The 19184-nt window shown below is 38.3% G+C and overlaps 2 protein-coding genes across 5 annotated transcripts; one reads left to right on the top strand and one right to left on the bottom strand.

Annotated features, from left to right (window-relative positions):
* Positions 1–1655: 1655 nt before the first annotated feature.
* LOC116266841 (O-fucosyltransferase 8) lies at positions 1656–9033 on the top strand. Of its 4 annotated transcripts, none has more exons than XM_031648271.2 (10): positions 1656–1768; positions 3087–3176; positions 3251–3344; positions 3431–3501; positions 5581–5669; positions 5913–6033; positions 6125–6268; positions 6437–6768; positions 7396–7636; positions 8484–9033. In XM_031648271.2, exons 2-10 carry the CDS (start codon positions 3132–3134, stop codon positions 8787–8789), a joined length of 1443 nt encoding a protein of 480 aa, XP_031504131.1. In that variant the 5' UTR covers positions 1656–1768; positions 3087–3131; the 3' UTR covers positions 8790–9033. The 4 variants fall into 4 exon arrangements, with proteins under 4 accessions (XP_031504131.1, XP_031504130.1, XP_031504128.1 ...); XM_031648270.2 differs by lacking the exon at positions 1656–1768 and adding an exon at positions 1932–2045; XM_031648268.2 differs by lacking the exon at positions 1656–1768 and adding an exon at positions 1933–2595.
* Positions 9034–9294: 261 nt separating this feature from the next.
* On the bottom strand, positions 9295–15327 carry LOC116266842 (nucleobase-ascorbate transporter 2-like). Its single transcript, XM_031648274.2, has 14 exons — positions 14958–15327; positions 14376–14473; positions 13240–13416; positions 13044–13144; positions 12565–12640; positions 12361–12420; positions 12045–12229; positions 11792–11888; positions 11199–11285; positions 10839–10897; positions 10634–10725; positions 10430–10507; positions 9830–9990; positions 9295–9691 (listed from the first exon to the last, which is right to left on the bottom strand). The coding sequence occupies exons 1-14, from the start codon at positions 15046–15048 to the stop codon at positions 9479–9481; spliced, it is 1575 nt and encodes a 524-aa protein (XP_031504134.1). The 5' UTR covers positions 15049–15327; the 3' UTR covers positions 9295–9478.
* Between the last annotated feature and the right edge of the window lie 3857 nt (positions 15328–19184).

A 19184-nucleotide genomic window follows, 5' to 3' on the forward strand; every position in this document is an offset into this window, starting at 1 on the left:
ATATATATATATATATATATATATATATATAACCCTATGGCTGCTTATTTTTCACTTTTTTTTTTATTTTGTCGACGGTATATATAAAGAGAGAGAGATAGTGAGTGAGTAAATGGTGACTCGGATTATCTCAAATGTGATGTATATAAAAAAAAAAAGGCAAACAAAGGTAAATGTCTAGCATTTTTTGTCATTGTTTTTATCTCAATCTGTCCATATCAGATTGTTCTCATCAATTCACCATGAAATTTTCTTACATATAATATATAAAATCCTTGTATATCACTGCCTTTATATATATAAACAGCAAATATGCCCATGTCATTTTCGTATGGATATGATTATGAATCTACACTTTAAGAGCTGAATAAAGATTCGTGTACTACATGATACTGGAAATCTTTTTTATCTTCGAAATCCAAATTTGCGAGATATTATGGAACAAGCGCATGGAAACAGAAAACTCTACTTTGATTGCCAATTCAAATTGAAATTTAAGCAAAGATAATATAATTCGTCAACACTATATATGACAAAAAAAAAAAACCAGCATCACTATATTATAGAGGTTTTGAAAATACAATTATTTTAAACATATGTATTTTCTGATAATTCCCAAGATTTTGGAGCTAAACCTCAAAAAAAAACTAGTGAAATTTTAACATTATAAAGAAGTCCAGTTTCTGGTTACCCGGTTCCACAAAGATTTGTGTCTCACCAGTTAAGTAAAATCAAACCAATCGGCACCACAGAAAGAGCGAGGGTTGATAGACGGCCAATTTCTGTTTTGAGATCCTGTAGTAAGCGATGGGATGAAATAGTCCTCCTACTTTACTTGCCTGAAAGTTTAATCCAATCGGTTACTCTATAAATTAAATTTAAATTGTTTGATCATTGCTGGTCGCCTTGTTTTCCATTTAAATGTGTTTGAATCATTTGGAGATCGACCCGAAAGGAATGCCGCAACTTAATTAATTCATTGTTTACTAATCATGTTATGAGATCATGAAAAAGGTACAATTTATGGTAATCTGATTTAATTATTTGAATGTGGTTTAGGGAACCAAGCTCTTGAACTCCCATGAAACTGTGAATAACATGTTAATGTTTCAGTCTTCGTATATTTTGGATCCTCAGCTCTTTTCCATTTCCATCCTTACCTTACATGGAATTGGAATATTCATCTCTACTTTGAAAACTACTGAGAGCTTCTCCTGCATTCATTCTATTTGGGCATAAACATACTTTGAAAAGAAAATCATCACTCGCGCATCGGTCAGAATCTCAGATGTCTTCAAATTATGGTGTGCATTTTTTTTATGGCTATCTTTGGTTTTTCAACTTATTTCGATTTACTTACGTCGCGCTTGTTTTCTAAGCAAAGCAAGGCGAAGCTCATGAACTCCGACGCTCCAAGTGAGGCTGCAAAGTTGCGATGATCAGCTATCCATGCAGATGGGATGCTATTATTTCTTCAAAGGAGACTTGGATTTAAAAACAAGACCACCTAATTCACGCTGCCATTCACATTCTTTCTCTCTCTTCTCTCGCTGTCTCAAACTTGTGACCGAGCCACCGGTAGCTGTCCCTTTCTCCGCCTACATTCTTCAGCTTCCTGATTGCACTACGCAAAAGAATGGGGAGAAAAACATGGGGTCGTTTGGTGGGAGCAGACGAGATGTTTATGTTCCAACCATTGTTTTTCTAGGTGGGAATGATCTTCCTTTCTCTGCACTCATTAGGAGCTTCAGGGTGAATCAATCAGCAGGTGACTTAGAAACTAAGATAGGTAGTAGAATTGTGGTTCTCCGCCTTTTGCTTTCTTCTCATTCAACCATTATCTGATTGGTTGTGTTTGGTACAGTAGTTGGTAGGTGTATTCTGTCTTCAAATTAGAAGAGATACTCTGTTTCTCGGGGTCAAATTCTGCTGTTTTCGATGGTTTTGTGCTTAATCTTATTTTTGGTGTTGCTGTTGTTTCGATTTAGTTGGGGCAACTGAGTGTGTACATGCTTCGCACAATTAGGACTATTCATAGAGAACCGGTAAGGTGATCCTTCGGATGAAGGAATCGCATTTCTGGTCGTTTTCTGCATAATTCTTCATACGGGCATTAGCTGTTTTGGTTGATGAATTGGATTGAAGTTACACGATTGGAAGATATATATCGAGTTCAACTGTTAGGCTGTTTTTTTCCCCACAATGGGGAAGCAGGGACTTTTGAAAAACAACCACCCTTTGAATCTTTCGGATGGTTTAGCAAAATGCAATAATGATCTTGTGACGGCAAGAAATGGAAGTAGAATTCTTGATGCGTCTTCAGGCTATAGTGTTGTCTGGAGGAATGTACCTCGGTGGAGCATTTTTTCTTGGATGAGAACTTTTCTGTCCGAGAAGAATGGAAGCACTCATGTGGTCTTAGCAAAGGGTTCAAGCGGCGGAAAGAGGCAGATGCTACTTCGGAGACATGTGAAAGATGCAATCTATTTAGCAGTTTTGATGATGTTGCTTTTAGTGATCGATTCTGTTCTTTTCTCTGTAATTCATCATGTGATTCTTCGAAGAAATTTTCATGAGAAATCAAAACAGTTGAAGGTATATTCTTTGCCATTTTGATGCACAATTGAATTTCTTTGGAGTAACCTACTGTGGCAAATTATTGTTCCACAGAACAGCCTCCTTGTTAGGTCTCACAAGTTGGTGCATGAATCATAGGAATCACTTTTTATCGTGTCATTGATAATTTATCAGTTAGGCAAGTTCACTAGAATATATATATCGTGGCATCCAATGCGAACCGTCTAGAGGCCTGTGCCTGAAGGGATTATTGATGCTATGGTGTTATCATTAGAAAAATCTGTTGAACTACTCTCGATTGATCAAACTATTTGCTCTTTTCCTCTCTTTAGAAGTTTTATTGGAAGTTCAACTTCAATATTTTAGGTAGTACTATAAAGAATAGATTGGTCCTTATATTTCATCTGTGTAAGTAATTGTCAGATTTTGTGTTCGAAACATTAACAATGTGCACAGCAAATTCTGATTCTGATTCCTGTGCTTCATGTTTGTTTCATATATTCCTGAAGGATGATGAAGTTGGCTCCCGGGATGAACACAATACGTCAACTGTGATGTATGAAAGACTTCTGAATTTTGCATCACATGCTCTTATGGAGGTTTGTATCCTTAGGCCTTGCTTCTCCTGTACTCTTGAATTTCTTTCCAGTCTGTTCATTCCATCCTTTGACAGGATGACCTCAAACATGAAGACTTGTCAATATGGAAGGAGCCCTTTGATAAGGCCAGTGCATGGAAACCTTGTGCTGATCAGAAAAATCCTATAAGTACGATTTTTTTTATGGTTTATTCTAGTGAAGCACTGGCTCATAGCTGGAAATCATTCACATCTCTGTTGTTTACGTTTCAACAGAAGCAAAAACAGAAAGAACTGGATTCATAATGGTTAGTGCGAATGGGGGTCTCAACCAACAACGAGTTGCGGTAAAACATCCATCAAACTTGATTTCTGATACAACTTGTTAGAAATGTGGAGAACCATTTGAAAGGGCTCGACTGTTGAACTGCTATGAATAAGCTTAATAACTTGAGAAGGCCTGTTTGATCCAAAGGCAAAAGTTTTTCGAGGCAAAACTTTTGCAAGTTTGAAGTTTTGCATTGTTTTGATTGGTAGGAAAAAAAAAATGAAAACCTCTCATGCTTGATTGTTCTGTGCAAATAATAAAAATTGTATTTCATAAAAAAATTATGTGCCAATTACTCCACCTACTTCGACACTATTAGTCCTTTTCACCCATGAGGTTTGACTAACTGTTTAAGTTAATTCAAAAGTAGAGTTGTTTAATTTTACTTTGAAACATGAATACAAACATTATTCTCGGGAAAATATCGGCAAGGTTTTTCTCGGACATTTGTTGGTGAAAATTTGGATAAAATAAATAAAATGAAATGAAAAACAAAATAAATCGTCAAAGACTCAAAAGAGCATAAAATCATGAGAAAATCGTGAGATATTCATTTTTACCGAGATTTACAAAATCTTGTGAGATTTTCCCGATATTTTCGTTTTACTTGTTTTTCTCGTAAATATCATGATATCTGTGATTTTTTGAAATACTTACCAGTGGAGAATAATAAATGGCAAAAAGTTAGAGAGCATGCACTATGTTCCAAACTTCCATGCTTACTACGTCTAAGTTTAAAACATAGTCACAAAAAAATATATTAAAAATGTGAAATATAAATCATAAAAAAAAAACCTTTTTTTCAAAAAAAAATGCTAGCTAAGACAAAAAATGCAAAAAAATACATTTTTTCCAATTCTTTAATATTAAGGGTTTTTCCCATATTTTTAATGTCAGACTGCTTGTTTTTATTTTTTTATTGTAATTGTTGCTTATCTACTTTTTTTGATGTCATCTTATTAGTTTATATTTTCCCCTAATTTTTAAGATTTTTTAAAAGTTTAATGTATTTTTCCTGTTTTTTTAAACTCACCGTAGTATGTAAAAAAAAACCTTGTTTCAAACACGAAAATGATATTTGTAACTATCGTTTAAAACTGTAAAGCACTCAATCGATCACAGAATTATATCAGATAATGTGCAGAACTGGTTTATAACTTTATAAACAGGGAGCTCGGGAAAATAGAGCAAAAGACAATCTCTTCTTATATGTTTAAGCATTTTTTTTCATCCTTATCTCATTCCACCTTCCTCTTGGTTTAAAGCAACAAAACAACCTATATTAGTGTTATACTATGAAATCACAAGCAACAATCACCGAGGAGGAGAAACAAAAGGGAAAAAGAGTGGGTGCAGAGGATCGGAAAGCTGCTAGAGGAGGGGAAGAAGCCGGTGCCATTTTTATGCTGCTTTTTACCTCAACCTCCAGCGGAGAGAGGGAAGTAGGTGCTCTTCAACCTCCAGAGGGCACTGCTTCTGCTTTTCAAACTCTGACAGATTCCACTGTCACTCTTCGACCTCCAGAGGATGAAGGACTGCTATTTCTGTCTCAATGCCCCACTATGATGCCATCTGCAGCCTGATACAAACTAATGGACAACTTCTTTGCAAAAATTTATCTTTCGTGAATGAGGGACAAAGCTTTTTCCAGAAAAACAGAAAAAATAGAAGAAACAAGGCAAAACATTTCCCTAGGTAAATCTGGAAGTTTATGTAATTTTCTGTAGCACCCACCACTTTTGAATAAGTTTCTCAAAGGCAAAACTTGTTCCTAGTTGTCGCAAGCACTAAATTCATTTATATCACCTGACAACAATACTTTCTAAGGATATGGATACTTAATTCAATAGTACTTTACCTTATTATGCTAACAAATTAGTCATACTTGATAATCAAAGTGCATTTCAATGGTTTTCAGATCCATCGTGCCATAAATACCTTTGCACATTTAAATAGATGAATGAATCTTATGTGTTGATCCATGCCAAAATACAAGGGCCACGACTAGAGGCATTAACATTTTGCTCGAGGTTATGCTTTCTGGTGATTGTCTCAGGTGATTTCTGAATTGAAGCTTCTTTGATGTGCAAAACTGCAGGTTTGCAACGCTGTTGCAGTAACTTCTTTGCTTAACGCCACTCTCGTATTACCACGATTCCTTTATAGCACAGTCTGGAAAGATGGCAGGTACAGCATTCGACAAATTTTATTCATGGACTGCAATATATGCTTTCAGCTGGTTATGCTTGTGTCAATTGTGAAAAATTGGAGCAATGATAAGCACTCGTTAGAGACTCTTGTCAGTTAGGAAAAAGAAGATAGATGCCACTGCTGTGTTAATTATTTCTAGAGAAGTCCTTGCATCCAACCTTGCATGCTTTTGATCCTTTCACTTATTTCCAATGGACAATCTCATTTAATTGTGTGCAGCCAATTTGAAGATATTTATCAAGAAGAATATTTTATCAACTCTCTGAGGGAAGATGTGACTATTGTGAAGGAGTTGCCTTCCCATCTTCAGCTGATAGATATTGAAGCAGTTGGTAGTCTCGTATGTTCTGTTTCTGAACTATGTAGGTACTTCTTCATGCTGACTCCATGAATGATGCATGAACTTTATCGTTCGTTTTGCTTTTAGTCAGATTACGGATATGGATATTGAAAAGGAGTCAAAACCCTTTCAGTTGGTTGAAAAAATACTTCCTCTCCTACTAAAGAATCAAGTAGTTCATTTTCTTGGATTTGGCAATCGACTTGCATTCGATCCACTTCCTCCTAACATTCAGGTAAGTGTGCTTCATTCTTAAGTTTACTATAATAGACTAATTATAGAGAAGCTTAAAGTAAATAGGCTGCACATGTGCCATGTACTGACATGCACAAATATCACTCTGATGTTTGTATATGGGAAATTATGTTTAAGGAATATATGTTGGTTCAACATTGCTCTGCAGAGATTAAGATGCAAATGTAACTTTCATGCACTGAAGTTTGTTCCAAAGATCCAGATGGCTGGCTCTTTACTAGTTAAAAGAATTCGGCAATATAGTGCACGTTGGAGCTCCTTGGATGAACATTTGCTTGAAGAATTTCTGCCTAATGATTATTCTGAAAGGGATTCTCTGGAAAGGCCATCGAGGTATCTTGCTCTGCATTTAAGGTTCGAAGTGGATATGGTAGCATATTCTCTATGTGAATTTGGTGGAGGAGAGCATGAGAAGACAGAACTACAATCTTATAGAGAGATCCACTTTCCTGCACTTGTCATGCGGACAAAGAATGCCAAGTATGTTTTATGTACTAAACTAAAAATGTTGCTTATATATACCAAGTATCTGAATGGCACCAGTATACAGAGCGTTTACATCATGGGTCTATCTAACTGATATGGTATCTATATGCCGCTTGGCCTGCATTGCATAAGTTTATTTTGGGTCTGAAGGCTCCTGTGCTGTTCAGGCTACTTGAACATTCAGCTGACCATTTTGAGGGTGCATGAAGTTGGGCACAGTTGGTGTTTAACCTAAGTCACAGTGGTGCGTGGGGGAGGCCCACGTACCCATACCGGTGTACCGGCATACTGGCATACCAGTACGGAAAAACTGTACGATTGGGTATGTTTGGATTGGTTTCGGGTCGGAACTGAACCAAACCACAAAAAAAAACATTGTCTTAGTCTATTTATGTTTTTTATGAGATTATATGTGGGAACTATGAAAGAAACATTGTCTTAATACCAAGATTGGTGAAAACGCCATTTCCCCGTACCCGTACCATCACTCATACATGTACCTATGTTACATAGTGTTTAACTCTATGTCACTTAATCCATGACCTTCTAGGATGCAATTTAATTTTTTGTCATGCTCAATTGTACGTCTCACTTCCTTCTTTATGATGATTACATTTGCAGGTCAGTCTCTCCTGCACTTTTAAGGAAACTGGGACGGTGTCCATTGACTCCAGAGGAAGCCGCCCTATTGCTTTCAGCTCTGGGTTTCAAACGCAACACCCATATCTACCTTGCTGGTTCTCATATATATGGTGGCAAGTCTAGAATGTCTGTCTTAACTAGTCTGTACCCGAATATAGTCACCAAAGAAGACCTCCTAACACCAGCTGAAATGGCACCTTTCCGGAATTTCTCCTCTCAGGTAGCTTTCTGCTTTTGCATGTTTGTTCTTGGTATCGTTTTGACATATACTTCTGTAAACTTGGCTCAAGGTATTTCTTGTTAAATAATACTAATACATGAGTTTGTAACCATTATCTAGACATACTGCTGGATTGCCAGTTTCAACTTCAAGTGTCAAAAGGCCAACGTAGTTAAGGTTAAATAAATGTAGCAGATTTTGTTTCACTTATTTCTCTAGAGATGAAGGCACCTTTCAGACTTGTGTTTGTTATTCCTCTAGCAGATTTGCATCATGAAAGAATTCAAGGATTCTTAAACACAGCTTCTAATAGGTCAGAAACAAATATGAGAAAGCAAGGTTTCAAGTTCACATGCTTAAGTTGGAGGACTCATATAACTCAAAGTCTCAAATTGATTGACAATTTTGAAATCCTTGCTGAGAGGGTGATGCACCTAAAACGGTCTACTTAAGGATTTTCTAGAATCTCTCACTGACTGAACCTGAAACCTTGCTTTTCCAAAATCTCCCGTCCATTGGCCTACATGGTCATAAAGAACTAGAAAAAAATATCAAATCCTTTCTCCTAATTGTCCTTTCAGTGTGTTCAAGACAAATGACTAATGTTCTAGTGCAATGGATGCAGTTGGCAGCACTGGACTTCATTGCTTGCGGAGCTGCTGATGTATTTGCCATCACTGACTCTAGAATCTCCCACTGACTGAACCTGCCTTGCTTTTCCAAAATCTCCCGTCTATTGGCCTACATGGTCATAAAGAACTAGAAAAAAAATATCAAATCCTTTCTCCTAATTGTCCTTTCAGTGTGTTCAAGACAAATGACTGATGTTCTAGTGTAATGGATGCAGTTGGCAGCACTGGACTTCATTGCTTGCGGAGCTGCTGATGTATTTGCCATCACTGACTCTGGAAGCCAGCTTTCTTCTCTTGTATCTGGCTACAGGATATACTATGGCAGTGGGCAGATGCCAACATTGCGTCCCAACAAGAAAAGGTATGCAAGAATTTTATCAAAAAATGGCAGTATAGGATGGTCTGAATTTGAGGAAAGAGTGAGGAATATGATTCTGGAAAACCAAAGGGTGACGGCGAGACCATTTGGTAGAAGCATATATCGACAACCAAGATCTCCCGAGTGTATGAGCATGGCCTAGTCTTGCTGGAAGAAGCGATTAAAGAACCAGAGCACCAGAGTCGGTGTTTGTCTGAGTTTCTGGGGCTGTTCAATGCTTGTAACAGCACTATATGCGTGGATACAATCTGTGCATATTGAAGAAGTATGTAAAATGGTCGAATTTTGTATTTAACATACAAAAATGAATATTCTGATAAAACCATAATGGCACTGGAAGCTAATGTGTGACCAAAAAAATAGCAAACAACCTGGAACAAATTCAGATTTACAATGCCCTAAGATAACCCGTCTTCGCCCTACAAGATACAGAACTCATACGCCCACTACACTTTGGTGATTTTCGAATACATACAAGAATGAATATTCTGATAAAACCATAATGGTACTGGAAGCTAATATCCGGTGACAAAAGAATTAGCAAACAACCTGGAACAAATTCAGATTTACAATGCTAAGATTACCCGTCTTCGCCCTACAAGATACAGAACTCATACGCCCACTACACTTGGTGAGTTTCGAATACATACAAGAATGAATATTCTGATAAAACCATAATGGTACTGGAAGCTAATATCCGGTGACAAAAAAATTAGCAAACCTGGAACAAATTCAGATTTACAATGCTAAGATAACCCGTCTTCGCCCTACAAGGTACAGAACTCATACGCCCACCCCCCATTTTCTTTTCCTGTGGTGGAAAAAAGAAAACTAAGATGGAGGGAAAAATCGATTGAGGTTGAACGGCAGTGTGTAAAATTCTTCATTTCTGCTATCCCCTTTGAATGTCCGGAACTTGACCCACCAAGGCATCCCTCTGTCCTTGGCCGTGTCTTTGTAGTCTAATGTGTTGTCTAGAAACACAGCGACGATCAATGCAACTGTTGGTGGTGATGAAAATGTTGTGTTGATGAAGTCATTGAACTGCATCAATAGACCAAATAAAGAAATAAACTTGGCTGACTATTTGTTCAAACTTGGCTAACTATTTGTTCAAACTTGACCAAATAAAGAAATAAACTTGGCTGACCACTTGTGCATTTCAAGTAATTTGACACTTACCCATCCAGCCTTGGTGTGAGCAGGACCATGCTGGGCTGTAGTTGTGTACTGGAAGAAGTACTGAGGAACTGAGAGCCCCAGGAACAAGGAAACACCAGTTATGAAGAGATTCCTCATTGAATTCATATTTGTGAATTGCAGGAACGAGAGTCCTACGGAACCTGAAGATTCCACAACAAACTCAGAAGTAAATAGGATGAGCTCGACATATATGTATCATGAAATCTTCTAAACAACTGAAAGAAAAGTTGGGAAAGGAGGGCCCTCCTCATTATGCATACGAATTGGATAATTCCATGTCTACTAATTTGAACGAGGCAACAGTTTGGACCAGTCTTTCTATGTGGCTATCATGTTGCATGTTGATAAAGTTCGGAGGCTTGTATCAAAGTTAGGCATAATCTATATCAATGTTAAGTCCTTCAATCATAAAATTTTCTCTTATTACCATGGTACACGTAAAATATACATAATTGAAACGATGCGTCTTAATGAAGTCTTTGACCCTCGGATTTGTCCGAGATAATGGAGCGAAAACACATTTTTTGCCGTTTAGAGTGAAAGGGAGAGGGAGAGAGAGAGATGAACAAATTAACATACCGACAAGTCCAAACAGAACACAGTATAGAGCAGCAAAGATCGTAAAAGGTATGGAGGCAAAAAGAGCACCAAATTTTCCTGGTCAGACAAGCAGAAGCAATAAGAAGCTCAATATTAGTGCTTAAACATTGAAATCCAAGTGTTTCTATTTTGCATTTGCAGCAGTAAGAGAGAGAGAGAGAGAGAGAGAGAGAGAAAACTTACCTAAAATAGAGAAAAATATCATAAAACCAGCTGAAATTTGAATAACTCGTCGGCTACCAACCCTTGTCAGTCCAAGGAGACCCACATTTTCTCTGCAGAAAACCAGGCAGATAAGGAAATGGAAAATAATGTCTATGAGTTGTCCAAGGTGCTAGCAAAGCACCTGTCAACGAAAAGAAGGTGCGGAAAAGCTGAAAGATCTTACACAGAGACGGTGGAACCAGTTCCTGCTCCAAAGAGGCCATCCAGCAAAATTCCAATTCCCTGTATTTCGCAATTTTAAAGATGATCAATTCAAGTAAATGCCGTGTAATATAAAATTGCATGCAATCTTAATTACATTACCATCGACAATCTAATATCTTTAGAGTTTCTTTCTGCTAGTAAATAACTGACCACTACTTCTATATCGTTCTCAAAATAGCGGTTTGAAATTTTAATTAGAAGAATAAAACTGAACAAACTAGAGTAATAATAATATGAAATGTATTAAGATAGGCCATGACTTCTTTTGAATTTGATCAAGCTAAAAAAACTCCATTAGTACAAATGGATTGGATTTTACCTGCCAACCAATGCCGCGACTTAGAACATGTGCAGGAGGTGGTGTAGCACTTGCAAGCCTAGATGCTGCTTTGTAGGCTCCAGTTGACTGCAAGCCACAGTAAAACTATTTTACATTGCGGACAGGAATTCAACGAGATCCTGCTGTCATTTCAACTGGTTATCTCATCACTTAATTTTGCATTTGTCTGCTACTGTATATTGGACATGTTCAATTCAGAGGAAATATGATAATGTCTAACCAAATCCAAATCAAAAAATTGCAAAAGCGAAACCATCAACGTAGATACAAAAGCTAGGATAAAGCTGACCAAGCCGTTCCCAAAATGGAAATCAACAGTTCTTACCTTATTTTGACTTTCACTAGGTTGAGCACCACAGAAACAGATGATAAAGCCAAAGCTTTTATCAAAACCCCAAAGAATTTAACATCTAAAACCAGGCCAAATGGGGCCGCAGACTCCGGCATGGTCCGCTAAACAAATGCTTATCAGATTCATTTTGGCAAAACATCAAGGAAAGGAAAAACTAGTATCAAACCCAGACAGTTGGACTCTTAGGAACAGTAAGGATGAAGAAGGCAATCCAAGTTACCTCCACAAGGGATGCCAAGGCGGCAGCCATCATCCCAAAGCAATGGCCGGCATCAAATGTTGGCGGACCCCACTGAAGTGGATATGGGATTTTTATCCTGAAATGAAAATGAAGAGAGCAACTTAGGAATAAAAAACCTTTGAAGGACAACAAATTCCACTGCCAAACATTTGCACTAAATTGTTGTTGCTCATGCCAATTGACAATAGGCGGTACAGGCACAGAAATACAGACTTGTCATGAAGGAATTTACCAGGGGGCAGAGGAAATGAGGTTGGCTCGATCGGTGCGGCAATTTACTTGAGTCTTTTCCGGCCGGTGCCGGTAGGCTCCGCCAGCGGTCAGCACGTGTGCATAAGCCCAAATGATTGTCACTGAAATGAGGACAGCAAATCGCTCGAAAACAGGAAATCTTCTTGCGTGAATGTGCTTCAGGTACTGCAAACGGAAAATGGAAGATCATTCACCCTGTGGGTAATGCAACCCAACATCCAGCTATCAGGTGCTAAGCTTCAATGTACTTCTTTATGAGGGTAGAACTAATTGCTAGACAACATAAACTAATTTACCTGTGACAACGCTACGAATAAAATGAGCATGGGAACGCCAATTTCCACGCATTTTCCCAGCTGCAAGATTACAAAGAAGTGTCAAGAATGAACAAAAATATACAGTGGGAGGACCAAACCACCTTATCATGATTCAAACTAACAGTCAATGTTGAAACTAAGAGGGACAATATAATAAATAGCTCTCACAAAAAATGGACTTACAACAGGGAAGCCTCTATCGAACAGGCCAAAGCCTACAAGGGCGATTACAGGAGCCATGCCAAGAGGGCTAAAAAACCTGCATTGGTATACGACATAGTCTTGGTTAGACCAACTTGTGCACGTCATATGAGACGGTTGTTTCTTCTTCAAGACTACATGAAAACGTTCGTTCAGAAAAAGGTTAAGACATTCTAAAAACAACGTTATACAAACATTGAATTTGGAATCCCCAAGTAACAACAAGTGCCAGGAGGATTCTTTTCCTGATTTCCCCAAGTCCTCCAAAGATGACAAGATATGGCTAAACAAGTTTCACAGTAAGAATCTAATCTACGGGAGGCTAAGCACGACGAGATTGAATACATAATTTGCAATTTTCACAAAACTCAAATGCATTCTATTGGATTTAGGTAAATACTATTCCTTTCAAAATATTCAATAGAATTGCCAAATTACTTTTCGAGAATATGACTTTTCACCTGGAACAGATTCCCCATAGTTGGCTGTAACCTAAAATGATCTGTAAGCTTGATGAGACAATAAGAGCTCCTTGAGTAGCTCTCATGGTCTGCAGAAATCTCTGCAAATAAGAAAAACCAACAATCATACATAGAGTTCATTGCTCGAGATTTCCATCTTCGACTAGTTGGTAGTGATGCCAAGAAGATAACAGACCTCATGATTGTCATAGATTTGCATCAAAGAAGAGTCGTGAATTATGGAGATAATTGGCACTATGAAAGCATGGGAGCCCCCAACCACGGTTGGCAGGCGAGTGCCAAACAATGTCTGAATTAATGTGTTGATACCAGTCACGAACAGCAACGTTTGTACCACTCTCACCTTGTCATCCTGTTTTTCATGTAACAGAGAGGATAAGAACCACATAACGACACAAGTTAATGGAGAAACTTTTGTACAAGTACGAGATGTATCCATGTGATTCAGTTTATTATTTGAAGCAGTACTATCCCCGGTGAATGGAAGAAAACTGACATTTTCTTAAAGCAGTAGCAAAGGGTGCACAGCAACAATTTCTGCAATAAAGAAGGCGACCTATTTGCTATCTGTAGTTTCTATTTTCTTCGCAGGTAATCAAATTAGAAGTTCTTCCAAGAGAGCTCATACTTCTTTAGCATTGCGAACACTAAACAAAAATTATGTTCACAAAGCATTTTCCAATTGGTGAAGGTCTAAAGAATAGGGTGGCCCGGAGATAGTACTACATTTTGGTGGCAAAGATGTAATATTGGCGCACCTCTGCCATGATCCAATTGCGTTAGATGTGGTGGACCAAAGTGAGAATCAGCTTGCGGTATTTTTGTTGCTTTGAGCCAAACCAGCATGGTTAATGGTTCAACGTGACTCACCAAAAGACTTTTTGTTATTGGTTAACAATGCATACATCATTCGAACATGTGTTGGTTTGCGGAGCATTCTTCATGAGATCTTTCTGAGCCGAACACATCAGCTAAGCACGCCGGTTCATCTCGTCTTTCAAATCCTACTGCGAGGCCACCTCTCAGTGGCTGTGAAACCAAACTCTTAAGAAACAAATCCCAAAATGGATTCTTGTTCACTCCCTAGAAGTTCTATGCCAATTTCATAATCTTAGTTATCCAAGTTGCCCAAGAGAAACCTGTCTATGCAGAACATGTAGTTTCCAGGTTCCATGAGACGGGTTTTATGGCACACAGAACTATCTAAGACGACTGCATATTTTTAGCAATTGTATGACGATTTTACTGTCTTGTGGATATAGATACTACAGAAGAGATCGCAGAATCGAAAAGCTAGATCGGGTGATTTACATCAGTTCCGCCCATCAACGGCACCAGAAAAGAAGGGATCATGACGGCTGTCCCCAACGCCAAAATGTAGTGCTGAAATCCCAAGACAATAGCCTCCCCTGTCACAAACGATATGAATCATGTAAGATTTTCTGCTTTAGCTCTGTTTCTCTTCAAGGCGGTGATTATAATGGAGAATCTGTGGAAAAAAAAAAAAACAGGAAAATGCCCAACTTGAGTCGGGCCACTCCAGATATGCATATAACAGCAATGGTGATATATGGTGATGATGAAGATGGTAGTGTCTAAGTTTGTGAAAATTAATGGAAATCAACGCGATTTCCGTCCTTGCAGCTACCCAACTTTATTTGGTAGCTCTGGATTGTAAGATGATTTAAACAGAAACCTGTGAACCAGTTAATGGGAAAAAACAATCTATGATAGACAATGTATCAAGCTGTCATGGTTGATGATTATAGTGGTAAAAGAAGAGTTGAAAAGGTCCAGTTCGGCATACTCAGAAGCTTCTGGAGTTCAAAACATGATTGATAATGGTTGTGGTAGCAGTGATTAAAAATTTAAATTATAAAGAAGGTAGCATACCCCAACTCGGGTTTGAGTCTATACAATACTCAAGGCCTTGCAGTTGCTCCATGGGAGGATGGCTTATATCTTCTGGTTTTGGAGCTGCCATGGGAAATGTTCCTGAAACTCAAAGGGCTCTCTCTTTTTACAGAATCAGCAAACGAGGAATGTACAGAATTTGAGTCAGCTGCATCAGCTAGAAGGAACGGGCACCACAGTCGCAGCAAAACGAAAGCTAACACGGAAGAGAAAGGCAAGAGAGAATTATTGAAGATGGGTGAAAAGATGGCACAGGAAAAGAAAAGAAAGGGGGGAGTGGGGTGGAAAAGGGAGGAAAAAGAGGAGATTGATTCACATGGGATGACTAAGAAAGAAGGAAGTGCATTTGACGCCCACTCACTAACTGCAGATTGCCTATTTAACAATGTTCCCTTTTCCTTTTTTTGAATCGGAACTGCAAATGTTTCAGCTCTTTCGTTTAATGACAAGAATGCCCCTCTAAATTGACCGTTGCTGCTCCGGGAACTATTAAATATATACCACAGCATACTTTTAATTAAGAGAGAAACAGTACAGCATGTCCCTCCATCATCTTTCAAAAGTGACCTACAAGTCCCTCGTTGTCTTACCTGTCAGTTATTATTGCAGACACTCTTTCATTAATTAAACCTGATTGCAGGAGAACTACTGTTAAACAGCTAGTTTCATGCACTCAAAACTCTCAGTAATCTATTGTTTGACTATGCATCATGATGCTTATTATAGTGTCTAAAGATCAAAACACATTCATGGATGAACCGGTATATGACTGCCAAGTTCCGGCTAAAAGAGGTCACCATCTATGCACAAGAAGATTGGTAGATTTATTATGAACAGTATTGACATTGTAGATATGATGTCCTTGCGGCCAACAGATTATATGGCATTTCAAGTCGAGTTGGAAGAAGTTTGGGCCTCACGAGTAAATTAAATTTTACTTTTGCAGCAAAGGAGGGTACGATAAAAGGAATTGAACAATATTATTTTCTCTGTTGTTGATTTTTTTTTTTTCTGTTCGCATGTAACATAAGAGGATAGGAGTGTGTTGCAACGTTCATCCGGAGAGAGTCCCACGTACAACCACTTTCTGCTGCGGCTGCAGCCTTTCTCGCCATTCCAGGAAAGAAAAGCATGAAATTTATTTTTCCTTTCTGCCAGTTTCCCAATTTTGGAAATTGGTAAGTGAAACTCGTCCGTGTGTGATTGAATAGACCTAAATGAAATGAAATGTTGGTAGTTTCTAAGTTTCTAACATAAATTTTAACCCTTTTTTTCAGTTAAAAAAAGGATTTCTGATGAATAAACACAAGCGGCGTGCACGTGAACTGCAAAAAATGGCTTTTTTAGACTGTATTTTGGTTTTCAGTAAAAAAAATGCTTTTGGGTTTTTCTTATTGATCTATAATTCGACTTTTCTTTTATCTAGCTACCCAACATTCAAGTGGAAATGATGACTAGAACAAAGAAAAGAAACGGCCATGATCATGGGAAATTGTAGAATTGTTAATTCCAGATTATGCTTTGGACGGAAGAACAAGGACTGATTTTTTTTTTCCTTATAGAAAATAAAATTGTGAAAAGAAAGAAACAGTATAAAGTAGCAGGCATTTCAGGGGTACTTAGGTAATGTTGTGTGAAAGGCATGGGGCTTGCTGACTCGCCAGTCTCGAATTGTTTAACAGCGCTGACTCAGCTGCCACCTGAGAAGGTAAAAGGCCGGAGAATCTCCAACGTCTCTTTTTCACCAGGGCGCTTCGTAACATGCGATTAACTTCGTCCCTTTCTTCCGCAAAATCACAAAAACGCCCATCAATCGCGGTGAAAAAAGGAGGACAGGAACAGAAACGAAACGGCAATCAGCTTTCGTTTTTTCTTTCTTCTCTTTAACAAATTAATCGTGCTTTTGAGTTCGAAGGCTTGTTTTCTTAAGAAGAAGAAATTCTAAGGTGTCTCTCAACCGCCATTCTGTCTCCTGTTTCAAAGATAATTTATCCCGAGGAATCAGACATGATGAAGTTACAGTCTGCTCTCAAGATATGTCCCTGCTTTTCTGTGGAACAATGCAACTAAGTCCGCCTGGAAATTTTTATATCAACATAGATTAGATAAAAGAAAAGGATGTTACTTCGTTGGTAATATATCTTAACACTGTTTGCTTTTTGAAAAAGATGCCTAACAAATCTTTGACAGAGATAGGCCGGTTAGGTTAACATATATAAATAAAAAGAAGAAACTTATGACTGCATACTAAGAAACAAACATAAATGAAAAGAATGAGAGAAATAAGTTCTACACAGGGAAAAACCAAAACACGCACCGACCTCAAATCCTTTAACCTATAACCCTGTACCACCATTAAACTGCAATACGAGGAACAACTATATCCTAGGAACATGCATACATGGGTGAGACACTGAGAGAGTGGGCGAAGAAAGTAGCTACACATTCATTATCATATGTATAGGTGTTTTACTATGCACAAAGAACAGACTCAGTCGTCTATTAGATCAAGATCAAATTTTCGGATAGATCTTGGTGACTTACAGAAGGTTACACCATTGATACTTATGAACCCAGTTGTCGCCAAAATGGACGATTTTAGAATCTTAGATCTTCTTTAGGAAATATGATTTTGGCAGATCATATGGTGTGCTCTTAACTTACATTCTCAGCATCAAACACAATGTTCTAGCACAAGAATTGCGGTTTACAGTATTAAATGATGTGGGGACCTTAAGAACAGAAATTCTGACATCCTAATGTTTTTACATTAAAAACTTTGCATACAAGGCTTCTTCTTTTTCCAAATAACATGCCAAGTTCGACGCGTTGCAATTTCCCTGGTTTACCTACTGCTTCAAGGCAGCTAAAATTGGTAAACGTGGCCACATGGGACGGGAAAGCTCCTGTTTCTTTGTGGACTAAGACAGCACTACCAACTGCACTTTGAATTTGCTTTATATCAAAAAAAGAAGCCTATGTGATTGATTAATCAAACTCCGCGTCACAAAGCTTATGTTAACTTTAGAATTATGAGGTCTTCTCCGCTTGTGTCGCACTCATATATACAGGAAACACTCAGTTCTCATTTAATCGAAGTGGTGATCTAGTTAGCATGCAATGCTCAGTTAATACCCAAGACTCAAAGCATCCAATGTCTGCTACTACTTTGTTTTTTAGCCAAGAAAAAGGAAAAGAGCACAGTTCCACCTGCCTCACAGTAGTTGGTTTTCAGTAGTTGAAACACTTGAGGCCCCCTCCTGAATATTCTAGAGAGCGACGTGCTTCAACCTTGCCCAAAGCATACTGCACATTGAAGAGATTTAAACTTGTCGAACCCCTTATACTTGGTTATACATAGAGTTTTCTTTCACCAATTGAGCAATACATAACATGCATTAGATTATTAGTTATTAAATGTATATTCAGTGTATTTTAATTATCTTATGTTCACACGCATTCACAGAGAGCACGCTTGAGCCTGAATCTACATGACATGGTTAAAGAACAAATGCAGAGGAAAGAAAGAAGAGGAATTCGATCTTTCATTTGCACTGAGCCCCGAGTTTGTCTAGCTTGCTAGAACTTAGCTTTGAAGACTGGATTGGGCTCAAACTGAACAGTGCGAATGCTTAAGGCTCTGCTCAAGTTAGAGCTTGAACTAGTCTGGGCCTTAGGAGATTGGGTTTTATGTAAAGAAAAAGTGGCTGAACTTACAAGGTTCATAATCAGGATAATAAATGCTCGACACCGGGACAACTCCCTTTCCTTCATGAGATACACTGGACAGAAATTTGCAAAAAACCTTAACATACCGGCCAAACCGAAGCCAACAAGAACTTGCGGTACTTGATTGAGCTCGGTTCTTCATAAAGCCAAGTTTAGGCTAGACGCACAAATTTGACCTCCTTTTTCCGAATGGACATAGCACGCAATTGCGTGAGCCTAGAACACCAAGAGAAGACCTCCAGATCCCGGCATTCCAGAAACGGCTCTCCATGTCACGGACCCAGTTGGGTCTGTGATTCCCGTGTCGAGTCAGATACAAATGTAAACTGTATGTTCTGTGCGGTCACCCGATTCAGTGGTTTCTCCTGCAGGCCTTACAGATTGTGCTGAATACCAAAATTCCGAAACGCGTGTTCAATGCAATCACCTTGCATGCCTGGAAACTATTAATACAAACATATGCTCCCTCCCGCGGCC

Source organism: Nymphaea colorata, chromosome 13, assembly GCF_008831285.2.
Source record: "Nymphaea colorata isolate Beijing-Zhang1983 chromosome 13, ASM883128v2, whole genome shotgun sequence".
Classification (NCBI taxonomy): Eukaryota; Viridiplantae; Streptophyta; class Magnoliopsida; order Nymphaeales; family Nymphaeaceae; genus Nymphaea; species Nymphaea colorata.

Excerpts from the sequence above, each read along its gene's own strand:
- LOC116266841 (XM_031648268.2), top strand. The coding sequence starts at position 2,203 with ATGGGGAAGCAGGGACTTTTGAAAAACAACCACCCTTTGAATCTTTCG. Across the intron at positions 3,502-5,580 it reads TCAACCAACAACGAGTTGCG|GTTTGCAACGCTGTTGCAGT; the intron begins GTAAAACATCCA and ends GCAAAACTGCAG. Across the intron at positions 6,769-7,395 it reads ATGCGGACAAAGAATGCCAA|GTCAGTCTCTCCTGCACTTT; the intron begins GTATGTTTTATG and ends TTACATTTGCAG.
- LOC116266842 (XM_031648274.2), bottom strand. The coding sequence starts at position 15,048 with ATGGCAGCTCCAAAACCAGAAGATATAAGCCATCCTCCCATGGAGCAA. Across the intron at positions 12,230-12,360 it reads TATTCGTAGCGTTGTCACAG|TACCTGAAGCACATTCACGC; the intron begins GTAAATTAGTTT and ends TTCCGTTTGCAG. Across the intron at positions 9,991-10,429 it reads TGTTCTGTTTGGACTTGTCG|GTTCCGTAGGACTCTCGTTC; the intron begins GTATGTTAATTT and ends TGGAATCTTCAG.